General features: G+C 38.3%; 1 protein-coding gene across 2 annotated transcripts; it reads left to right on the top strand.

The window, feature by feature from the left end:
* The first annotated feature begins 442 nt into the window (after window positions 1-442).
* Window positions 443-22731, top strand: LOC103131169 (urea transporter 2). 2 transcript variants are annotated; one of them, XM_016666447.1, is made up of 9 exons: window positions 443-805; window positions 1169-1358; window positions 1817-1945; window positions 2558-2747; window positions 9078-9225; window positions 19269-19403; window positions 20502-20551; window positions 20701-20914; window positions 21166-22730. In XM_016666447.1, exons 1-8 carry the CDS (start codon window positions 679-681, stop codon window positions 20881-20883), a joined length of 1152 nt encoding a protein of 383 aa, XP_016521933.1. In that variant the 5' UTR covers window positions 443-678; the 3' UTR covers window positions 20884-20914; window positions 21166-22730. The 2 variants fall into 2 exon arrangements, with proteins under 2 accessions (XP_016521933.1, XP_007542814.1); XM_007542752.2 differs by having other exon boundaries at window positions 444-805; window positions 22269-22731.
* Window positions 22732-23945: the final 1214 nt, after the last annotated feature.

Raw genomic sequence — 23945 nt, forward strand, 5'->3', positions numbered from 1 at the left:
CTGAAAAACCTGCAGCGTCTGCTTGATGCTTTCACGGCAATATGGACCAAAATGCTCTGAAACCCTGAAAACTATGCTTGTTGACACCAGTTTTGCCTTGTGCTAGCTAGAAAGAAGCAGGTGCAAAAAAAAAAATTAGTGCCAACCGTGGATGTGTTAGCGGCAAAGGCCGCTAATGGGTTTTACGAATGAAGGGAAGACAAACATTCATCAACATGGTGCCATAAAAGGTGGATGAGTAGCTCAAATGGACAAACAGCAGGTGAGGAACTATCTCTGCGGGCCTGAAACAGAAGAGAGAGCAAACAGGGTGACTGTGAAATGTAACATCAGGGCAGGAACCGGCTTTGGGACGAATGCTCCTCTCTGTGATCACACACACACACACACACACACACACACGCATGCACGCACGCACACACACAGCTTACAGTGTTGAACTTTGTTCAACTCTGGCACATGAGGCTGAGTGAATACATCACCCACCAGTTTATAAGTCACCCCTTCGCGGAGAGAGAAGAGGCAGAGGAGGAGGAGAAGCGATGAAGCAGAGGGAAGAGGAGAAAGACGGAGCAGAAGAACAAAAACAGGATAGAGGGGAACATAAAGGGGAAGGTTTTCTGCATCAAGAGAACATTTTTCTCCTGTTTGGAGTTGGGAGGCCCTGCAGCTGTAAGAATGTGGATAGAAACCAAAACGGAGGTGGAGGAGGCCAGCAGGAGTCGGGCCGGCTTCAGTCGGCGAGTGCTGGATGGTCTGATGTTGTGCACTGGAGACGTGGAGCACTTGGATACGTACATCCAGGGTAGGGAAAGAAAAAGCAAATTTGGACTTTTGTGCTGCTTTAACAAACATTATTCACCAAGTTTTAGAATAACGATAACACTTGTGTGCAAAAACCTGAATAACCTCGGCTAGAAATGCTTACGGTTCGGGTAAAATATGCAGATTTAATCACAGCAGAGCTCCCACAGCGAGGACGCCCGCACTCTGCCTCTAACACAACAACATATTCATCATTACAATCTTTTTTCCAGTCACTTTGCAAAACATCCTGAACTAACAAGAAAACAACACAACAGAGGAATAAATTTGTCAGCAGTAGTTTGCCCCCCCTCCCCCTTTTTTTTTAACATGTTTGAATATTTATCTTTTGTTTCCTGACCAGAAAAGTGGTTTGTGCTGCAGCTGGCTGTGTGGGGGCTCAGAGGGGTGGCCAGAGTGATTCTGGCCAACAACCCGCTGAGCGGAGCTCTGATCCTGGCTGCCCTGTACTGGGCTTCCCCCTGGCAGGGCCTGCTGGGAACTCTGGGAGTACTGGCCTCAACGCTCACAGCTGTCATCGTTGGACAGGACAGGTGGAGTTTACACTGCCGCAGAGATCCAAACTCACTTAAAAACGGCAAATGATGATTTGAAAATTGTCGCAAGAAATCAGTGGTATTATTTCTTGCAACAAATTTTTGGTAAAGTTCACTGAATTATGTCTGAATGCAGTTTTAAGTTCACGCTTCTTATCTGAAAGCTGTACCTCAATGTATGCCTCCCACTGTGAAATATGCTAATGCCTGTCCTTGTTCAAAATCAAACACTTCTCAACTGGAGGCCAAGGTGTTTAGAAATGAGGTGCAGAATACGTTTACCTTCACTCTGAAGTTGCTGCTCATTAAAACAGAGAAGTTTGCTCTACGAGAATCCATAAAGAGTGCTTTTGATCTTGCCAGTTGACGATAATTATGTGTAATAGGTTCCTAAATGATCACATTTCATTATGAAACAAGCCAAGTTGCACTTGAGCTCCTGTGTTTGTGTGCAGTGGCGACGTGGCAGGAGGTCTTCACGGATTCAACGGCATGTTGGTGGCTCTTCTGATGGGAGTGTTCAGCTCAGCTGGAGACTGGTACTGGTGGCTGCTGCTGCCTGTCTGCCTGGGCTCAGCTACATGGTATGAATCTCATATATGCTGAAGCACAGAGTGGAAGACAAAGCAGATGGTGGCATCTGCCGTTTTAAAAAGGCTTAAAAAGTATGATTGTATATGTTTGAAACAGAATGTAAAATGTTGACTCTGTGAATTAGACTAACGTATGCTTTTTCAAATCGTTGAATTTCTATCTGGTACAATCAGTTCACCCTGAGAGAAGAATGATTCAGTAAGCTAAAAATCAATATGATACTCATGACCTTGAAGCGTGTATGAAAGCTTCTCATCAGCATCGCACCTCTCAGCGTTGCTCAGATAAAAAGTTGTTAAATATCTTTGAAGAAAATAGTTGCTGCCACTATAAAGGTGATGTGGTAATATTTCTCTGAACCGTTCCGACAGACTTCACACATTCTTTTCTGTGTGTAAAGAATGTTTTATATTCCAAAGGACACACCCCACTGATTTCTTCTTCTTTACTTTATGGAATACAAGTTGGCAGTCATTTCATATTTCTGAGTTGGATTTCAGTTCTTATCCAAAAATCAAAAGCATGTTTTTCAGCATATTGTGTTTTAATGTCTTTTTATTTAAAAAGCTTATAGTTTTCTCCATTTGCTTTCATTTTCCCAGCGTCTTTCTGTTCAGTGGGCTCACAACGTTACTGGACCACTGGGACTTGCCTGCTGCCGTGTTTCCCTTCAACATCATTATCGTCCTTTACCTCCTGTGCACTGGAACGAACAACCCTTATTTTCCTCACAGCCCAGTAACACCACCGGGGGCAGTAGAGCCTAATGACACAGCGCTGATAGCAGTCGAGGTGAGGACAAAACTAACCGCTATGGACTGCGTGTCCACCCAGCGCGGGTTTTTAAAGTCATAAAATTGTTAAAGACAATCTCTAGGAAGGGGAACATAAAAATACAACCCGACAACGCCACACAGTCGTGAAGACACTAAAGGTATTTGTGAGCAATCAAATTTTTTCTGACGAATATTAAAGTGATACACAGATTGTAGTATCCTACATTTTTTCTTTTTTCATTTTTGAAAGGCGAGGTGTTCATCAGTTTGCAGAAAAACAACAAACAAACAAAAAATGTTTTATGCAATGTAAATGTGCAACAGCAGAGCATGTGCACTGAAACTCTGTATCCTAAACAAAGACTGGCTGAGAGCCAACATAAACTGAGACAAAATACAACCAAAGCTTTGACACCGTTTGGTCAAAAAGATCAGTTTCCATGGCTTAACACCATGGAAACGCTCTGAATTTAAAACCACAGTTTTTGTGCTCCAACTTTGAGATAAAAAGCTACCATTTTGCAAAAGGTTGCATGTTGACCTGTTGACCCTCTTGATTTGTTTGGCCCTCCATCACCAGCTGCAGAACAGAATGAAAAAGGCCAAATACCTCTTGAAAAGTAGAGTAACAGTGGTTTGAGTGTCAGTGGGTGTATTCATAATAATATACTTCTATAATTCATATCTATGTATACATCACAAACAGAACACTTGTGCTTGCGAATTAAAAGTAGAAGGTTTTACTCACGTTTATTTGAGTTGTCATCTTCAAGCTTTTCAACGATTTCTCGAAAGTGAATACCTTTTTCCTTGTATTTCTCTGCAACAGCCTCAACCAGTGGAAGAGAAATCCTGAGTTAATGCGCCTTCTTGAATAAAGATGCGAACCTCTGTCAGCTGAAAAGGTCAAAACTCGATTCTGTTTGATCTTTTCGTCTTAAGGCGAATGCTTTCCCGGAGCCAGAAGCCTTACTCAGAGAAAGAAAGAAGAAAAGAGAGGCGGCGTTTAAGTGAACTGACATAATTCATTGTTTTTAATATGAGATATTTTGCTTTGAAGTTGCAAGTGGTATGGTAGTTTACCACAGACAGATCTGAGAAACTCCAATTTGTCTGAGTGATGTCGTTGTGAACAGTTTAAAATTTAAGTTTGTGTTGCAGTGACGTTTCATCTCAAGTTTCTTTCTTCGTAATTCAGCCTCTGGTTTACAGTTCAACAACCTTCCAGTTACAGATCCCTGCAGGGAATCTGTTACGTTTAAGTTCAAAAAGGAGAAATTCAACAACTGGAGAACTTCAAACAAATCTGGAAACTACTGGAGAATAAACTTTAGCCAGGAAGGATGAAGATCGGGTAAATGAAAACCTAGGATGGCTGCATACTAAAAGACTTAAAAAGAACATGCATTAATGTGCAACTAAAAGTGGGTGTCAGGGAAGAATGAATGGAAAGATGGGCAGAGTCAGAAAATGCAACAATACCATTGCAACACAGATTTATGTGAATTTAGTCAAAGCTGAACCACGAAACACAAAAAGAGAAAACAGAGAAACCAAACAAAAGAATCCCTCAAACAACAAAAACTGACCCAAATAAAGCTAAACTGGAACAACACGGCTGGACGCCTCCAGAAGTGACTGATAAGTAACTCAGGCAGATCTGCTTTTCTGAGCTACAATCATAACCGAAGCTCTTGGTTCAAAGTTATGAACAGTAATATTTAACATGTTGTTTAAATTAGAGTTTTAGTCTGATTACATCCCAGTTTTCAGGTCTAAAGTTTTACTTTGGTCAGTTTCAATAGCAACAATTGGATACATAAGGATTATCCCCAACATGACCAAATGGAAAATACCACTTTACAGCGTTAACTTCTACAAAAGAGGCTACTTTTGTTGTAAGATTGTACTTGTCTGGTAAGTCACCTGCGACAAAGGAATCAGTGACTATGAATCTTTACAATTAAATAGCGCATCAGAACTAGGTTCAACTCAGGAAGAGCAAGGGAAACAATGTGTTGAACAAAACACATTTAATACACATATAGACAATAACGAAACAGAACAAAATAGTCAATGTTTTCTTTTAGTAGTCCTAAGTCAAGTCCAAAAGTTTCTTTTCCTTTCATTTGTTTGCAGTTCAGTTTTCAGATCTTGATGTTATATGGTAGCTACCCGGGTCGTTTTAATGTGTGTAATCCCACCGATCAAGTGGAACAGAAGAAGGTTCTTCTTTGACATCGTAATGGACACAACATCAATCTGCTCTTTTGGATCATGGCTCGCCGTTCTTCACGCAATGTCTCTCAACAAAAATAAAAACTTCTTGCATATAGCAGAAATGTATTTTACTATAGTGTGAAACACCATTCTAAGTCACTTCAGTGAAAGTTTATCTTTTCACTCCATGTAGATAACATAATTTCCAACTGCGATAACCAATTTTGTCTTTTAGCTCAACAAAACATCACAACATAATATTCACTGAATTGACATATCTTTTTCCAGCATTCTTAAATGCCATACAGTGGAATAAATAACTCACTGTCACTAGATACTTCATCAGTATTACAAAGAAAAAAGGCGCAATATTAGCAGAATAGCCTTTGTGAGTTAGCCGTAAGCATTGCTAATTCAAATACAAAACATAATATAGAGAACAGACATTCTTACCCATAAACAAATATCTCCAATTGTTTTTTTTTTCTTTCAACATTGAAACTATAAAATAAAATTACAATATAACTTTTGATACATAACAGCAAAATATTAGCTTGTGGCTAATCGATAGCTAATGAAGCCAATTATAGCAGATTCGCAGCAAGAAAACAAAGAAATTTAATATCAAAAACAAAGTTATTCCAGGTCCAGGTACACAGGAATCAAAAAATCCATCGATGAAAACTAATTCTTGAAAAATATTGAAAATAAAACTGAGTTTTGTCAATAAAATGACCACAAAAACGTGACCCCCCCCCGTTTCTTCTTCTGGTTATTCTAGCCCATATTCTGCGGCATATCACTGTAGTTTTAGACTACTTTGAAATAATTTACTGCCACCTATCGGCAATGTGGTGTATTACAGGATATAATTCATATTTGTTAAGTTAACATTGGTTACATTGTTATTTAACTATTTAGAGAAAATTATTTAGCAAAAAGCTTCAGTAACCAGATGCAGTAGCTTCTGCAGCCAGAGTTGGATCCCATTCAACCTTCAAATAATTATGTTAAGTTATGCACTCAATACTTGGTTGGGAATCCTTCTGCAGAAATGACTGCTTCAATGCGGCGTGGCATGGAGGCAATCAGCCTGTGGCACTGCTGAGGTGTTATGGAGGCCCAGGATGCTTCGATGGTGAAATTAAGCTCATCCAGAGTTTTGGGTCTTGCGTCTCTCAACTTTCTCTTCACAATATTCCACAGATTCTCTATGGGGTTCAGGTCAGGAGAGTCGGCAGGCCAATTGAGCACAGTAATACCGTGGTCAGTAAACCATTTACCAGTGGTTTTGGCACTGTGAGCAGGTGCCAGGTCGTGCTGAAAAATGAAATCTTCATCTCCATAAAGCTTTTCAGCAGATGGAAGCATGAAGTGCTCCAAAATCTCCTGATAGCTAGCTGCATTGACCCTGCCCTTAATAAAACACAGTGGACCAACACCAGCAGCTGACATGGAACCCAGACCATCACTGACTGTGGGTACTTGACACTGGATTTCTGGCATTTTGGCATTTCCTTCTCTCCAGTCTTCCTCCAGACTCTGGTACCTTGGTTTCCGAATGACATGTAAAATTTTCTTTCATCCGAAAAAAGTACTTTGGACCACTGAGCAACAGTCCAGTGCTGCTTCTCTGTAGCCCAGGTCAGGCGCTTCTGCCGCTGTTTCTGGTTCAAAAGTGGCTTGACCTGGGGAATGTGGCACCTGTAGCCCATTTCCTGCACACGCCTGTGCACGGTGGCTCTGGATGTTTCTACTCCAGACTCAGTCCACTGCTTCCGCAGGTCCCCCAAGGTCTGGAATCGGCCCTTCTCCACAATCTTCCTCAGGGTCCGGTCACCTCTTCTCGTTGTGCAGCGTTTTCTGCCACACTTTTTCCTTCCCACTGACTTCCCACTGAGGTGCCTTGATACAGCACTCTGGGAACAGCCGATTCGTTCAGAAATTTCTTTCTGTGTCTTACCGTCTTGCTTGAGAGTGTCAATGATGGCCTTCTGGACAGCAGTCAGGTCGGCAGTCTTACCCATGATTGCAGTTTTGAGAAATGAACCAGGCTGGGAGTTTTTAAAAGCCTCAGGAATCTTTTGCAGGTGTTTAGAGTTACTTCGCTGATTCAGATAATGAGGTTAATTGCTCGTTCAGAGAACCTTTTCATGATATGCTAATTTTTTGAGATAGGAATTTTGGGTTTTAATGAGCTGTATGCCAAAATCATCAATATTAAAACGATAAAAGACCTGAAATATTTCAGTTGGTGTGCAATGAATCTAAAATATACGACAGTTTAATTTTTATCATTACATTACGGAAAATAATTAACTTTATCACAATATGCTAATTTTTTGAGAAGGACCTGTATGCATAAGTACATAGAGCAACTACACAAAATGTTAAAAATGTCTAATTGAAATGCAAGTTAGTAGTTCAGCAGCATTCCACAATATTTATGGGAAGTAATACATTTACATTAAATAATATAAATGTTGAATCCATTAGAATTATAATTTTATCTTTAGATTCATTCAAACAGGCTTATGCAATAACACTTTAGTATCTCCTCTCCCAGTTTAAAACGTATTGAGTGTTAACACTGTGTGTATCTTTTTCCACATTTTTATAACATTAATCCTAATAAAACACATGAAGAGATTGTCCTCCTCCTCTATTGTTCCTCTATTATTCTGCTTTCTATCCACAAAGGATATTATCAAACTATAATGTTTAATGTCTCAAGCAACACTAGAATGTAAATGCAAAGTCATTAGATGTTCAAGAAACAATGGATAAAACAATCCATCTTTTCAACAGTAAATATCTTTATTTTGTGACCAATAATCAAGATCTATTTTCCACATGAATTAGATTTTCCCAGATGGATTTTTTCCTTTACAATAAGTTGTTCTAGGGTTTTTTTTTAAACTGCAAAAGCTTTAGTTTCTACCAAAAGTTTCCTCTGTATTAATTTGCCCTTGCGAATATAATTAAGCCGATTTGTAAGTAAGCCTTTAAGTACAAAGCTGCTTTGTTTGGGTAGGGAGGATGAACTGTTTGTCTCTGAAGGATGATCTCCAAACTGACATTGAGCTTTGATGCCGAAAAAAATCAGCTCGGTGTCCCGAATATCAGAATTTAGACACAATGTTTATAACAAGCGCCACACTAAACCACTTTCTACAAGTTTCAGCTCCAAGATCTCAGATTTTCTTATCTCTTTCTCTCCATGAATCGTTATTCATTTAGCCCTTATCTCCTCCGAGCTCATTTTCAATTTGTTTCATTTTCAAGTCTTTGTGGGCCGATAAGACGTTCCTTCCTGTTTATTTCTTGTTAAACACTAAAAATCTTCCTCTCATCTCTTTGATTCTGTTCTCTTTTGCCACTTTTACTCTCTCTCATTTCGTTTATCCACATCTTCATCCATTTGTTAAAAATATTTTTTTCCCTCTTTCCTCATAAAGTAGCTTGATTTATGCTGTTCATTCACAAAGATGGTTGAAGTCATAGATTTCATTTATGGCTCTAGTGGAAAAAAAAGAGCAATATTTCTCATTTTTCTCTCTTCTGTTCCTCTCTTCCATTCGTTTTATTCCAGCCATCTTCCAGCTCTCCTCCAGTTCTCTCCCTAGATGTGTTTGGGGGGAGTGGGGGGGTGACGTCTGTCCTATTTATATTTAATGCTCTCAGATTCAGTCGCTCTGCCGAGGAAAGCGCTCAGCCTGCTCAGACAGCGTATTAAATCATACAGGCATATGCGTACACACACACACACACACACACACACACACACACGCACGCACACATACACACGTCGAGGTAAAAGCAGTAGTGAGGCTGCCGTGTAATCAAAGACCATTTATGACTTGTAAATATCAGCGACGTGCAGGTGCAGCCTTCACGTCGCCATGGCAACTCTCCGGAGCTGAGTGACTGCTGGGAAGGCACCGTTTATCATTAGAGGTGTCTAAGCAGGAAGAGGTGGAGGGGAGTACAGGTGATTTATAAAAAGAAAAGAGCAGCAGCATGTTTAGCTACGTTTTTCCATAAAAGTCTGTTTTAAAGTTTTCATAGTGCCAGTTTGAGTTCCCGTTTCGCCAAGTTCGTCCCTAAACTCTTTACACCTGCCCAGGTGATCCGTGGCATCCCTCTCGGTGTGGGTCAGATCTACGCTACCGGGGCCCTCGGACCCTCTCTCCTCATCCTGGGGGCCGTGGTTCTCTACTCCCCGCTGCTGGGCGTCCACGCTGTGCTGGGATCAGCAGTGGGAACGTTGGCCGGTCAGTCCTGCTGCTTCTTTGTCACCCATCAAAACCAGAATAACCAATATAATGCTCACAGTGCACAGACATCAAACATATACAGCTCTGGAAAAACATCAAGAGACCACTTAAAGCTATCAGTTTCTCAGATTTTACTTTTTATAGGTATATGTTTGAGCAAAGCGAACATTGTTCTTTTATTCTATGAACTACTGACAACGTGTCTCCGAAATTCCAAGCAAAAATTTAGTATTTATTTGCAGAAAATGAGAAATGGTCAAAACAACAAAAGAGATGCAGTGCTTTCACATCTGAAATAATGCAAAGAAAACAAGTTCATATTCATTTAGAAACAACAATACTAATGTTTGAACTCTGGAAGAGTTCAGAAATCAGTACTTGGTGGAAAAACCTGGAGCTTTTCAATGGGATTCAGTGCGGTGGGCTCTTCATTTTTTCCAGAGCTGGACATCAACTTTAGAGAAAGTAAAATAAAAGAAAACCATGTGAGGATTTGTGTTTTTCTGTGTGTTAATTTAGTTCCTGTCATCTCACCTGCCCCTATCTGTTCCCAGCTGTGTCTCGTTTTCCCTGATTACCTTCCCTGTGTACGTAAACCCACCTGTGTCTCTTGTTCCCTGTCAGATCCTCGTCGTATGTCATCTCATTTGTCTGATGTCCATTCGTGTGTACTAGCAGCTGCTACCAAAATCGGGGCAAACCCAGATTTTACTGGAGGAACTGTTTATCCCTTCTGTCCCCCTGAATGAGTTGGAAAGGATGACGGAGCAGAGAAACGTCTGGGTTTCCCTCTTGGATCTCTTGTCCAGTGTTGACTTGGTGGGGTTGAGTCATATCACACTGAAGGCAGTTAATAAACATTTTTGTTTAGTCTGCCTGGTCTAGATTCACTTAGTTATGTTAGATTCAGTCAAAAGCTTACGTTCTGAATATAATTAAAGTGTAAGGTCCTTTAGCTCTATAAGTCACTCCCAAATTGGACATAGCTTTAATTGGGATATTAATTTGAAATGTTGTAGTTGGTGTATGTAGCTGAAACTGACCAGATTCTTCATCCCATTTCTTTTTATGATTCTTCTTCTCTTTGCTCCTTGAGGCTTGTTTTAAAAATAGGCTGAGTTTATTTTTGACATCCGATATGTTCCTAAAATTAAAACAAGGTGATTTCATGACGTTGACTTGGAGCACAAGAATCAGGCTAACACTGGGTCACATTTGTGACATGACAGCAAGCTACTGTGGTTCTGTGGCTTCTTTGTTTTTAGCTTCTGTTTGAACAGACAGAGTTTTAATTAAAGACAGAAAAAGACGCAGCAGTGTCACCCAGTCCACATTTTTAAATAATGGCAAGTTATGGTCTGTGATCACGAAACACACAATTATCAAGGAAAGGTCAGTTCTTCCTCAGTGGTGTTCATCATATTATTTTTAGAGCTAGTGATCTACAGTCTCGTAAGTAGCTGCACGTATCCAGAGTTTTCTGATCGTGACTGTCTGATGGTAAAAGCTGAGCTGCTCTCGAGAAATTTTATCTTCTGGTTCTGTTGGGATGCCTCTTGGTTTTTGTTTTACATTGATTGTTTCAGAGAACCCATTTATGTCCAGTTGCCATTTTCTTAAGTGCATTTGCAAAGTGAAAGCAATTTCATTGTTGTTTGCTTTAGATCCAATCTGAAATATTTTACTTATTGCTTTCTTTTATTTGCCACCTGTGCTTTTTATAAATTACCTTTATTTCTGACTGAAACTGATCTGTTTGTTCCTCTATAGTTGCCTGAAAATGTACTAATGGTTCTTGTACTTGTTCATATTTTGTCTTCTATATCAACACAAAGTGTAATTTGGGTAACATGCATCACACAGTGACTTTATGCGTTTCTGATTGGGACATAAAAAATGCAAACAGACAATGCTAAACATTTTAACACGGTTAGTAATGACCACAGCTCAAAACTTTTTATTCTGCACTTATTTGCTTACATTTACTCCTATATCAAGCTGCAGAAGTTCTAGTTTTTTTTGTTTGTTTGTTTTGTTTTTTTTTTAAACAAAAGCTCATAATTCTTATTTTATAATACTAGTGGGAATTGTGTTAAATATTCTTGTGAGGTGCAAACCAAGTATTTGCGTCCTGATGAAGGCTTAAAATAAAAAAATGCTATGTAGCTGAATAACTAGCTCACATTAACTATGTGGTGCATTGCTAAAACATTTCTTTTTTTTTTTACATGAAACATGAGCACAGCAGAAATCGCCTCGTACAAATCAAGCCAAAAAAGCTAAAATTTCCATATTTGATAATAAAAAATCTCCTGCAGTCATTTTTTTATTGATTAGTCAGGACCTTAAACAGATTGCAGGATCAGCTTTCTGCAAGGCACCCTTTCAACTGTAGAATAGTTTAATAAGATTAAAGTTATCTCAGACTTATGAAACCTTTTAGCAACTACACGCATTCTCAGTGCAGATATATAATTAAAGCTGATGTGATACAAGAGGCAGGAAAAGTCTTTGTTGGCACTTATACTCTGGGCCTGCATCTGTACTATATGCATTTACAAATGTCTGCGCTTTTATGCGCTTAATTTAAATATTCATATAAGAAATGATAAATGATGTAATTCAAGCCATGTCGCCACTGGCCACTAAAACTTTAGCACTGAGTACTAAAATACTTTGACAAGCTGTGAGTCATTCTGCAAAAAAAAAAAAAAGAAAAGAGTGGGAGTGAGCTGGTGCACAAATATGCAAACAGAAAACCTGGGGACATTAGACTTCTAACAGTGGTTAGTATGCAAACACAGATTTCTGTAATAAGCATTAAGGATATATGACCCTAATGAGGCTGTGTGGGCATCAGAAAGTAGACGGAGCAGTCTGCCGGAGCATGGCGGTTTAATGCCTCTAAAGGTCTCTCTCCTGTTGCACATTATTTCTTTAATGCTTCTTCATTATTTCTGACTTTCTCACAGATTTGAAGTCTGGTTTCATTTTCCCCCCATTAGTGTTCATGTCTTTAGAGGAGGATTAAAGAACTCTGGTCGTTCACAGCATATATTGATGGACAAAAATTGAAGTTAAAGTTGTTTAAAAGTAAAGATCTAATCAGAAATGCGTCTTATCACCTTTTACTCACGTCTGCTCAGGAAAATTTTGAACTGCAAAAGAAATGACATCAAAACCAACACCTGTTGTGTCCATTTCTTGTCAACTTTTTAGTGAGTTTTCAGAACTCGTCTTGTGGCTTTTCGCAGATCTTTGACTCTTTTTTTCTAGTCTTATTGGAGACTTTTGGAGATTTCTGGAGAGAGCACATTGTGTTTTAGGACTGCAAAAGATTAATGCATGTGTGAGAGGTTCAGCCTTCCCTGGCTGAACCTCTCACAGTAATTTGCAATGTGAAAATAAAATCTTCTTTCTCTATATTCATGTCTATGATTGTATTTGTTTGTTTTTTATGTTATTTGTCTATTACTTTTCTGCTGATTCTTTGTCCTTATCCTTTCATGCCACATTAAGATTGTTCTATTGTTTAAGAATCTTTATTTCACCTCCTGTTTCCAATTCTCTATTTGGAACCTGGTTAAAATTACATTCTGACAAATATATACAAACCCATTCAATAAATCTGAATATTATTAAAAAGCCCATTTATTTCAGGAACTTTAACCCTGAGTGAAACACACATAGATAAAACATTTATTTCTGCTACGGTTTTCCACCTAAGCAGCTTATGCTTATGAAAACATAAATTTTATTTTTAGGATATTAAATCAGACCAATACAAACAGTTTGTCTAATGCTTGCGTGAATCTTGTTGTTTTCAAAATCTGCTTTTAATTGACAAATGACACTCATCATTTCAAATTTCTGATAGTTTCTGACTCAGAAATGATTTCGTCCAGGAACATTTTAGGTAAACAAACTGCTCCAAACACCAACACAGCTCTGACACTTGCATAACAAACTTAATTTGTCCAAAAATAGCATCTTCTTATTTTGTCACTGTGTCCTCTGGAACCTGCTTGTTTTAATTTGAGAAGTGCATGAGCTATTTTTACTTTGTCTATGAATTATTTCCACTGATTTGCTTTTTAACATCTAAGTCAATGTTAGAAAGCAAAGTCCTTTCTTATGTAAATATGCTACTTTCTAATAATTGAGTTTGACTCCTACCTATGACTCATTTTTCAATCAGTACTTGACTTAATAAGTCATAAACTGTTTATGTTCTCTGCTGATTGCCTAATTAAGATGATTTTGTTTTGCAAAAATTTCTAAAGGACGATGCTTTTAAAAAAAATCAACTCTTTTCTCTTTGCATTTAGATGTAGCTCGTCCTTTTTCTTTCATCTTTTCCTCACCTACATATTGAAAAGTGTGGGAGAGTTCGTAGTGTGATATTGCTCTGCGATGTCACATTTAAACCCAATTCTGCTACTTGACAGTTCACATGAAAGGAACAGAAAGATTTCACCGTCGGCAGGCAGAAACTCGAATGTCACAGGCAGTTTAATTACAGGTCAGAGGGTTTTGAATATTGGAACAAAAAGATGGTGAATAAACCGCAGGCAGGGAGAGATCAGTCGGAAAAAAAAGACAGCGACGCTTGAGAATGCAGAAGATGAATACACAACACTTGAACTGAGCCGAAAATGTGTTTTTCTGTGCTTTACATCTCACTTCTTTGGCACTTCAAGGTATTTTCTCTGTTTTACATCTTTTTTTTATTATTTTATTTGCAGCTTTTTTCCTTTTCCTTTTTGGTTTCCATAAAGGTGTACCTTCCTGTCGTCCTAGTCTCCTTGTCACTGACATTAGTCTGCTGTTGATTTAATTATCTTCAAATTTCCACCAAATGCTTGGTGAATGCCTGGCTGTGATTTCCTTTAGGGAAACCACATTTGATGTGCAGCCAAATATGAAGGAATGAAGAGTTAATGAAATATCTTCACCTGTTACGTTTACAAATTATGCGTATGCTGTATGACGTGCTGCTGTTTTTCATGTTGCGTGTGTAGTTACTTTTTCCATAAAGGTTGGTCTGGATACAAATTCAAAGTCATCACACATCAAATTGAAAAATATTTTGTGGAATTAAGCTCAACAAAAGTCCAAAAACTGAAAAAAAAAAAAATCTTTAAGAAGCCAAATACTTTATCACATTGTATATATCGCAATCATTTGACTTCAAAGTCGGTGGTTGTCATTAAAGCTAGGTAGGTGTACAAAGACAATAATAACCACAATTCTCTTGATAATGACACCTGGGAGCCAATTAGGCAACTCTCTATAATAGCACTTTTCTAATAAAGGTTCTGTGTAAAAACAAGAGAGGAACAAACTGTGTTAGTACGTCTGAGCTCAAAGGAAAGAGAGGAGCATTAAACTCAGCAGGGACAGAGTTCGAGGCCATATTTAGAGCTGCCACTCAAACACGGTGGCGTATGCTGTTCCCACGAGGGGTTTCCAGAGGAGAGGAGCAGGGGCCGAATGTAGGCCAACGCCTGCACATCACCTGCTACGACCACTTCGTAGGAAAACAAGTAACCAAATGTGTTGTGTTGGGATCAGAATCTGAAAGAAGAGAAACGATGAGAGCTGGAATTCGGATTCAGATTTTTCTCCATTTCTAGATGTGGATGTTTGGTGGCTGCATTGGTAATTAATGGAGGAAATATACAATATTAGAATGATATTAATTTGCTGGCAAGCTAGCACAAAGTCCACCTTCAAATTCAAGTTACTTTTTTTCACCTGTGGACAAAACAAACATCTTCTAACATAAGGGTCATGATGGGCCTTGTGAAATCTATTTATTCATTTAATCCTATACTGTTCCACGTTCCCACATTCTTTCCCCGCCACAAACAGCTTAACAGTTTAAACGTCAACACAACTGCATAGAATAATGATGTCAAGGTGGAAAAAAGGTAAATATCAAAACAAGTTTTGCATCAGTTGTTAAAGCCCTACCTTAACCCTGTTGCAAAATTTGAGTATTTTTTAAAGCAGTTCCGCGCCGGGAAACCGAAATAACCGAGATGAACATACAAATATTTACTTTCCAGAAATGCGATACAAACTGCAGATGTTGATTCATCAATTGAATAAACAAGAAGGGTCAACAGAAAGTTTCCTCTCAGCAGCCCTGGATAACAGTGATATGTACATCTGTGATTTATTTTAGTTTATTTTGTGCCTGTCTCACTGTCCTCTAGTCAGTGGATGGAGGCAGGTGGAGTGAAGGTAAAAAAAAACCAAAACAGAGTAGACGTTAGCATTTGATACGATAGAAGCAGTCTGACTCATCCTGTTAGAAAATACAACACGCACACATACACGCACACACACGCACACACACACCCAATAACAGTCCAAACTGTGAAAATTACAGCATCCTTTGCTGCTCTCTTCCCATATTACCATTTTGTTGGTAAGGAGCATAAAAAACAGAGCAAGAATTGAAAGGGTCAAACAGTGAATGGAAGCAAATGAAGAGGATTAAGAGCGGAGTGCAGAGGCGTCTGTGGATGTGAAGAAATGAGCAAACAGCTGTAGGAGAGCTCATCATGGCAGAGTGGACCAGCAGACATCACGAGGAGGCAGCACCGGGGCGTGGTCCGTCTGCTTCTGAACATGACTGCTGAACTGCAGCTCCTATTACAGTGTAAAGAGTAAATCGATCACAGTGCTGGCTGAAGGTTGTTTTCTATAACAGGGCAGCTACCAAACTCCATATTACTCTGAAAAATCCTGCAGCTTCCTTGCACACAGGAAGGATGTGAAGTAGTCCAGAATATTTTTTTTCCTCCCTTATCTGTGCTCAGCATGCCTGGCCGAGCATTTCAGAGTTGTAATGGCTTTTAAAAGGCTTTTTCATCACACGAGATTTACAACTGGGAACACCAATGAGTATATAATTAAGAAAGAGAGAAAGCTACCAAAGTAGGAAGCATAGTAGTTGGGGTATTAAATGGTCCTTCCTTTAGATAGTCTGACAGTTTGAATTATTTATGATCTTGTGGTTACTCAGGAGGTTCAAAATGCAGTTCCTGCTGCAGGCACCCTGGTCAGCAAGCAGCAGCTGGAGACGTGAGAAGCATGGAGCCAGAATTTAGTGTTTTTCATTAACTAAAAAAAAACAACAACAACACAACAGCCAGCATCTTTAAGTGACCACCTTCTCGGTAGACAGATTGTGTCCATTGCATGGTACAAGATATTGGTTTTGTTTTGGAGAGCCAACATAAAACCAATCAACACCAACTTACACCTCAGAACTTTTACATCCATACATCCCTATAATCAGACCTGCTGATTGCCCCAATACAAAACTAAAACTTAAAGAAAGCAGATAAGCAGACTCCTTTAAAATCCAGCTAAAAACGTATCGTTTTAAATCTGCGTTTGTTTAAATTCGCTTTGTTGAAGCGCTTCATTTTGATCTAGAAACTTACTTGCCAGGACGATCTGAATCAGCTGGAGTTTAATTTGTAGACGAGCCACTGCTCTTCTGTTCAGCTGAAATATATCAGTAATAATTGGAGAGGCTGCTAGTGGCATTTCTCACATTCATCGTCCTCACTTGATAAATCTTAATGACTGCAGCGTTTGGTTGACATTTCCAAGGTGCCGTGATGAGATTCCTGTTTGTTGCTAACAACACTGTGATGGATCGCCAGGAAAGTTGGTACTGGCGTGTATAACCCCTCAGGATGTGGCTGTTTTATTCGCTTTATTACTTTGCAGCCCACATTTGTTCAAAATGCAATTTGTCCTATAATGTGATTAATGGACCAGTGCTGATTAGGCAGTGAGAGGATGAAAGATTCAGATTCATGTTTTTCTATGTACTCTCATATACACTGTTTGACCACTTATTTAGGCACCTATTGTTAATGCTGGGTTTTATACAGCTTTGCCTTCACTATTGCCTTAATTCTTTGTGAAATAGATTCAACAACTCGTCAGAAACATTCCTCTGAGATTTTATCCATGTTGACATGATAGAGTTGCACAGTTGCAGCAGATTTGTTGTCTGCATAATCAGTGATGTGAAAGGTACCAAAGGTAATCTATTAAAGAATTTGTGCTTCACAGCATTGTGCATTGTGCTGCTGGATGGAGCTATCAGAAGATGGGTGATAAACATGGTCATAAAGGGAAACAATACGGTCAACAGCAATATTTAGGTAATACATTGCCACCATAAAGTATTTGCTAATGCAAAGTATATTTTGCATTAGCAAAGTATCGACCAATCAGTAATCAAAGTGTGCCAAGAAAACCTCTATGGGACTGTTATACCGCCTCCAACAAACTGAAATGTTGAGAAAAGGCCTGATGGAAACTTGCTTTGGTGCTGCTGAAGCTAAATTTGATCATATCCTCTAAATGTCACAAGATTCCCAGAGACCAAGCAACACTTTTCAACCTGCTTTTGTCCAATTTTGGTAAGACCGTCCAATTTGTCAGCTGAGTTTTCTGATCTTAGCACTTGATTTGGTCTCCTGTGTGTTTGTTCAGAATTAGTATGCTACAGAATTTGGGTATTGTAAATAGTTATTTTAACAACAGTTGTCTTTTATATCATCAGTTCTGAAACCCTGGTAAACATGTAGAAAGCCTTAGGAGGCTTATTTTTAATCGCAGGAGCATCTTCCTCGCTCCAGTTCTCCAGCAGTGAGCCTTGGACAAGTTTTACTTTCTTTACCATCTTCACAATTATGAGTGTTGGCAAAATAAGGGCTCAGAGTTTTGGTTTGTTGTTATCATGGCTCTTGATAGATGTTTTGTTCCGGTCTAACTATTGCCCTGTAGGATTTATGAAGATTAACACCCACCAGTGTTACAGGAGGTGTGTCAATTATTCAGACAGAATAACAAGAACAACACCCACCTTTGCCTGAGCTGCCAGGATAAAACACATGAAGTTATTTCATTTAATCTATTAAAACTGTTAGGGGTGGTAATTCTGTAGTTTTGCTAGTATCAACAAGCAATTGGCAGCAACAGTAAGAAAGAGGAACATGAGAAACTAAAAAAAATAAAAACAAGTAAAATTTGGGGGCGTGGCTACAGCAGATTTTGAGAAACGTCTAGAAGAGTGCAGTCCTAGGAAACCCGTTGGATTCTAGGCCTCTTGTTGAGAAACTCAAAGTGGAACCGCTTGAGTGGATCATTTTTAATGCTGCTGCTCTATTTTTGAAGTTTTTGCCTGCCTTGTAAGTTAATCAAATTATGCCTACCTGTCTGATTGTTCAGTTCATCGTTCCAGATTTGATCAGCATGGTGGCTAATCTAAAGGTGAAACATATTAACCTGTGCTGCTGAACTCCGCCGCCCTATTCTTCCTCGCCACAGTGTGATTTTATTATCTCCCTCTGCGTGTGGGTGAGAGAGTCACACTGCAGCTGCTGATGCTGGAGGCCATGGGACAAAATGTCAGAGCATCTGGCTGAGCTGAGATCTACTTGGGCCGGAATGACCCCTGTGTAATCAGTTTATAGTTTGTCTGCTGTGGGTATGAGTCAGAGGTACGGTTTACCTGCATCACCAGAAGCCTGCAGCAGCCCCCAACAGACTGGGTGATGCAAGCATGACTAAAGTGAAATAAAAATCCAATATTTTAATATGACTTTCGCTTAAAGTCACCCCCTTTACATGATTAAAAGCTGAATACAGATGGCCTGTCTAATTAGCAGCAGTTTTCCAAGTGATTCATCACATCCAGGTTTTCTCATCACAGCAAAGCGAGGCTAATTAGTTTAACGACGTGTTCTGAGGATTTTAGCACTTATAACATTGGTCCCCATTTTAGGTGTGTTGACGCACAAATGGAAAAATTTCCCTATTAGGTTACATGCAAATTAAGGGTTGCACAAAGGGGTGGAAGCACAAAAGTATGTGTCTAGCCCCACCACATGGACAAGAATGGTACTGCTATTTCAAGAAGTCCTGATTGAGTGTGTACCTGGCTATTTTCATGGGTTTATGTGATCACATCTTGTGTGTCTGTGTGTGTTTGTGTGTCGCAGGTTTATCCATGGCAGTGCGTCATGACTCGCTTTACTCCGGCCTGTCGGGCTTCAACGGTGCTTTGGGCTGCATGGCCGTTGGAGGACTCTTCTTTACCTTCAGCTGGAGGACCCACCTCTTTGCCATCGCTAGCGGTGACAAACATTTACAAAATCTACAGTAACACAATCAGGCGTAACGTCATGACTGCACGGACTTCAAGAAGAGCTGCAGCTATCCGTCAATTCATCCTGTTTTTTGACAACTCACTATAAAAACCAACATTAACTTATTCACAATCAGAGCTAAAGTCGTTTGTTTACTGGATATGACCACATGGGCTAGCCTTATTTTTAAAAATTATTTTTAAAAATTGTTCGCCACTGCATCAATTAATAATTAACTTGGTCTTCATGGAGAACTTTTGGTAGAATAAAATGTAACAAAGTGCTTTACAGAAGCTGAAGTGACGACAAAGAATCAAAAGCTCGACTAGGTAATAATATTATAATAGTAAGGAAAGGGTATTAAATAAGGAAACAACATTGGCAATTATGAATCAACAGCAACTTAAATGCTAAAAATTATGCAATTCAAACATAATGCAAAACTTATAAAATATGAAATTAGGAAAATTATATATATGAGTAAGACAGTGATAAAAACCATAATTATAACAATAAAGGAATATTAATATCACACTAAAAATGCAATGAAATTAACCAAAAATAACTTATATTCCTTAAATCAAGAGGAAAATAAAATATTGATAGAACTAAGAGGCTTATTGAAGTTCAAGTCAAACTAAAATTGTAAAAAAAAAAAAAAAACTTTTGTACACTTTCAGTAATTTAAATTGCTTTTAGAAGTATAATAACCCACTCAGACTGAGTACCTTTAATATATCTTTTTTTATTTTGAGCATTTCTTTTTTTCCAACATTGTAAATTGCATTTCTAATCCTTTGCATTATTTAAGTACAGTATGTTTTCTGTTATGAAACCAAAGTTTGATGTCATTCATCAGTGTATCATTTTCCTCTCATATCTGAGAGGAAAAGAGCAAACTGTAGCAATCACAGACATCACAGATAGTAACACTGACCAGCTTGACATGCAGCTAATTACCTCCCATTATGTAAATTGGCCTTAATTGGTGCCTTGACTGCTATCAGGAAAGAGAGCAGCCAGCTGCTGCTGTGCACTGAATGTGTGGAGAATATTCTGTATGAACTAATCTTTTTTTGTTCGCAGCGTTTCTCTCTGCGTACTCAGACATCGCCCTGAGCAACCTGCTAGGAACTGTAAGAATGAGAATTTGGTCTTTGTTTCTTTCTGCCTTTCTTTCTTAATGAATTTGCAGCTTTCTTTCTTGGACAACTAAACCTGTGTAAAATTTGACTTAAGCTACTAAAGGTGCCATTCATACGCCTCATTCCTTCCCTCTGCGTAGGTGGGTCTCCCAGCATGCAGTTGGGCAGCTACTCTAATAGCCACACTTATGTTGCTGTTGACCGGAACCTTAGCAGCATACCGCATCCCCATTGGTCAAGTCAAGGCCCCTGAACGCAACCTGCGCTGGAGAAGCCAATGGGAAGCCGGAAACACGGAAGAGAGGGAGAGCACGGATGTGTAGCGGAAAGTTACACCAACTGGACCAAACACAGGTAGTTTTAATCTTAAAAATGATGTTAGCTGTGAGTTTTTATACTGAATTTTATTCCAAAGCTGCTTTTAAAACTGCCCATATGCTGGCAATACAGCAAATGTTTTAAACCATATTTACTTGACTTAAAAGTCTGGATTCATCATTCATAGGTTGGAGTATGCAAAGCAGCTCTTTAGGAATAATCCATCTGGGTTAAGAGTATTTGTGAAATCAGTTAACTTTTGATATTCTTCATTTATTTACTTTCAGAAATGGGAAGAATGCTGACGGGCTGTTAACAAAGTTGTCCTTTTTCTCATAGATGTCAACAACTTAAAAAAACTTTTTGGGGATCTAAATTTGAACAAGTGAAACACTTTTTGTGAAACAAAGTTCTGTTACCTCCATAAAGCTTGTGTATTGCTTATAATTCTCTTGATCTACACTTAGTAAAAATTACAATGACCATCCATTCATTGAGTGTCTCAAAGTGCTCAAAAAAATAATGAGCTAAATTATTCAAAAAAAAAAAAAAAAAAAAAAACTGACCTGCTGTTGAAGTTTGTTTATGCGAGTCAAATTTCGTCTATGGAGACTGAGCGTTTGCATAACGCAGAATGACAATAAGTAAGGTTGTTGTTGTTGGGCTAATGCAAAAACTCTAGTACACATTTGGGATCAGCGACGCATACTATGAGACTTACTAAAAACATGGAATGATTAAAAACTATAAAACACAAACAAAAAAACTTAGATCATGTGCATGGTTGTGAGACTGATGCTGGAATGGTAATTATTTAAAGTATCTAAATTTAACATTGACAAGAAACTTAGGAAATATTACAACAGGACTCTTAGGATACAGGATACAAGATATTATGTATCTTGTAAACTGTATTCTTTGCTTAGCTGCTGGTTTTGTTTATCTTTTAACTCTGTAGGTTTTCCTGTGTAATATTTTTCCTCATCTTGAGATAAAGAAGAGACATCACAAGTCAGAAGGAAAAAAATCATTTAATAAACATGAAAACGAGTTGCATCATCATCTTTAAAATGAAACATCCTGAATATCATTGTCAATAAAAACCCAAACTGAAATCAGCAGTAATATTTTTTCAATGTTTTTTTTTTACCCTGCATAGATGTGCTACACAGCACTCCACTAAAAATTCATTGTAAACACAAAGTTTATGTGTAATGTACCTCTATGCAGGCAGCCTGTAGCAGTTTGAAATTTGTAATGGTTTTAATGAAATGATGCTTAAGCCTGATGTTGAAAGGCAACCGTTACTTTAAATACTCATACAGACATGATTGTTGTTACAATTGCATTAAATCAACTTGTGGTTAATTCCTTTCTTCTCTTTTCACAGTGCTTCATGTTGACTGCAACATTTTTTTTTTCACATCTGTCGACGTATTGCGTTTTCTAGAACACACTTTCCTAACTTTACACAGACATTTTGAAATGATTATCACAGTAAAGAAAAGAACTGTCCCCGCCTCCTTACAGGTGCAATAAAAATCTTGCAACAGACACAACCATCTATTATTTTTATTTCTTTTTTTTTTTTTGCTTTTTTTTTTTGCTTTACATCATGCAATTCAGTTTTGGTGCTTTATTTTTGTCTATGCAATCACCGCCTTCTTTGTTCATTTATTATTACAAAGCACCTCACGAGAGACTTTTAAGGAAAATTGTACAAAAGTGTCCAAGTCTACTGATCGAACATAATTGTAAATAAAAAAAAAAGTTGAAATATAAATGCTTGCACAAGTAGTTGTGTATGTTCACATAGAAATAAAAAAAACATTCATTGTTCTACATACTTTCAGTTGAACTGAGTGCGTTTGTGCTTCTTTGTGTGTGTGTGTGTGTGTGTGTGTGTGTCAGGGTGTGAACGGTGCGTTTCTGCCTCGTTGGGGTTTATAATGAAGGACGGATGACACAGCTGTCGCACTTTAATTATTCACATGCCCACTCTTGCATCCGCCTCAAATGAATGTCACACTTTTCACTGAGTGGCTATGTTTAAGCATGAGTCAGCCATGTAAGTGATGTATAATAATGGAAGGTATTTGTAAAAAAAACTAAGAGAACCAAGAGTAAAATGTGTTAGTGTGTGCATATCTATCTATATGTTTTTAGCTTTTATTTTCTGTTTTTCTAATGAGTTTCAGCATGCATACATTTAAAATTTCCTCCTCTTACATTTTTCACAACTGCAATTCCCAAATATTTCATCTTCATGTGTGTTAATGCAGGTGAGTGCCAGCTGTTGCAGTTCTCTTTGCATGTTTTTGTGTTTGTATACGTGTAACCCTGCTTGGTAGAAAAGCAACACAAGGTTTTGTTTTTCATGCATGTAAACATTCGTCTTATCTAGAAAAATAGTAAAGAACTTGAGGTTGTCGGATGATTTCAATGGGATAAATATATATATTAAAAAACAACTACCAAGGTAAAAATAATGATAAAATGAGGGAAAAAATCCATCATTTACAAAGCAGAGCACAAAATCAAACGGATAAATCTGTTTTAATCCTGCCTTTAGGAATTGACATGAACTGTGTGGCTGCTGCTACAATTTGCTGAGCATCGAAATAAACCAGAACAAATAACCTTTACCTGTACAAAGGGTTATAACTCGCCTATAATGTCTTCTTTTACAAATTAACAGTTTAAATATAGTTTATTAAATGTACTGACACTAAATGTCCCACTGAACTACCAGGATGCTAACAGTCAAGGATAAAACACCAAGGCTTCTTTTTGTTAGAATTTATCAAAAGTAAACGACATATTACTCATGAAGTCTGCTTCACTCTTACGCGGAGCAGCCTTGTAGCTTCAGTCTGTGGGATCAACTAATGTGGATTTTAGCTAAATTAAGTGGCTGAAATTAGTTTTGAATGTCCAAAGCTATTTCTTCAAAAAAAAAAATAAAATAAAAGAGACATAGGCTTATCCAAATCAGATCAAAAGCAAGAAACAAAAGAAAAGAAAAAAAAATTGCTCTGGGAAGTCAATTTATCACCAGCTCTGTTTC

This window comes from Poecilia formosa, unplaced genomic scaffold (assembly GCF_000485575.1).
Source record: "Poecilia formosa unplaced genomic scaffold, Poecilia_formosa-5.1.2 Scaffold725, whole genome shotgun sequence".
In the NCBI taxonomy this organism is placed as follows: domain Eukaryota; kingdom Metazoa; phylum Chordata; class Actinopteri; order Cyprinodontiformes; family Poeciliidae; genus Poecilia; species Poecilia formosa.

Excerpts from the sequence above, each read along its gene's own strand:
- LOC103131169 (XM_016666447.1), top strand. The coding sequence starts at position 679 with ATGTGGATAGAAACCAAAACGGAGGTGGAGGAGGCCAGCAGGAGTCGG. Across the intron at positions 2,748-9,077 it reads CAGCGCTGATAGCAGTCGAG|GTGATCCGTGGCATCCCTCT; the intron begins GTGAGGACAAAA and ends ACACCTGCCCAG. Across the intron at positions 9,226-19,268 it reads AGCAGTGGGAACGTTGGCCG|GTTTATCCATGGCAGTGCGT; the intron begins GTCAGTCCTGCT and ends TGTGTGTCGCAG.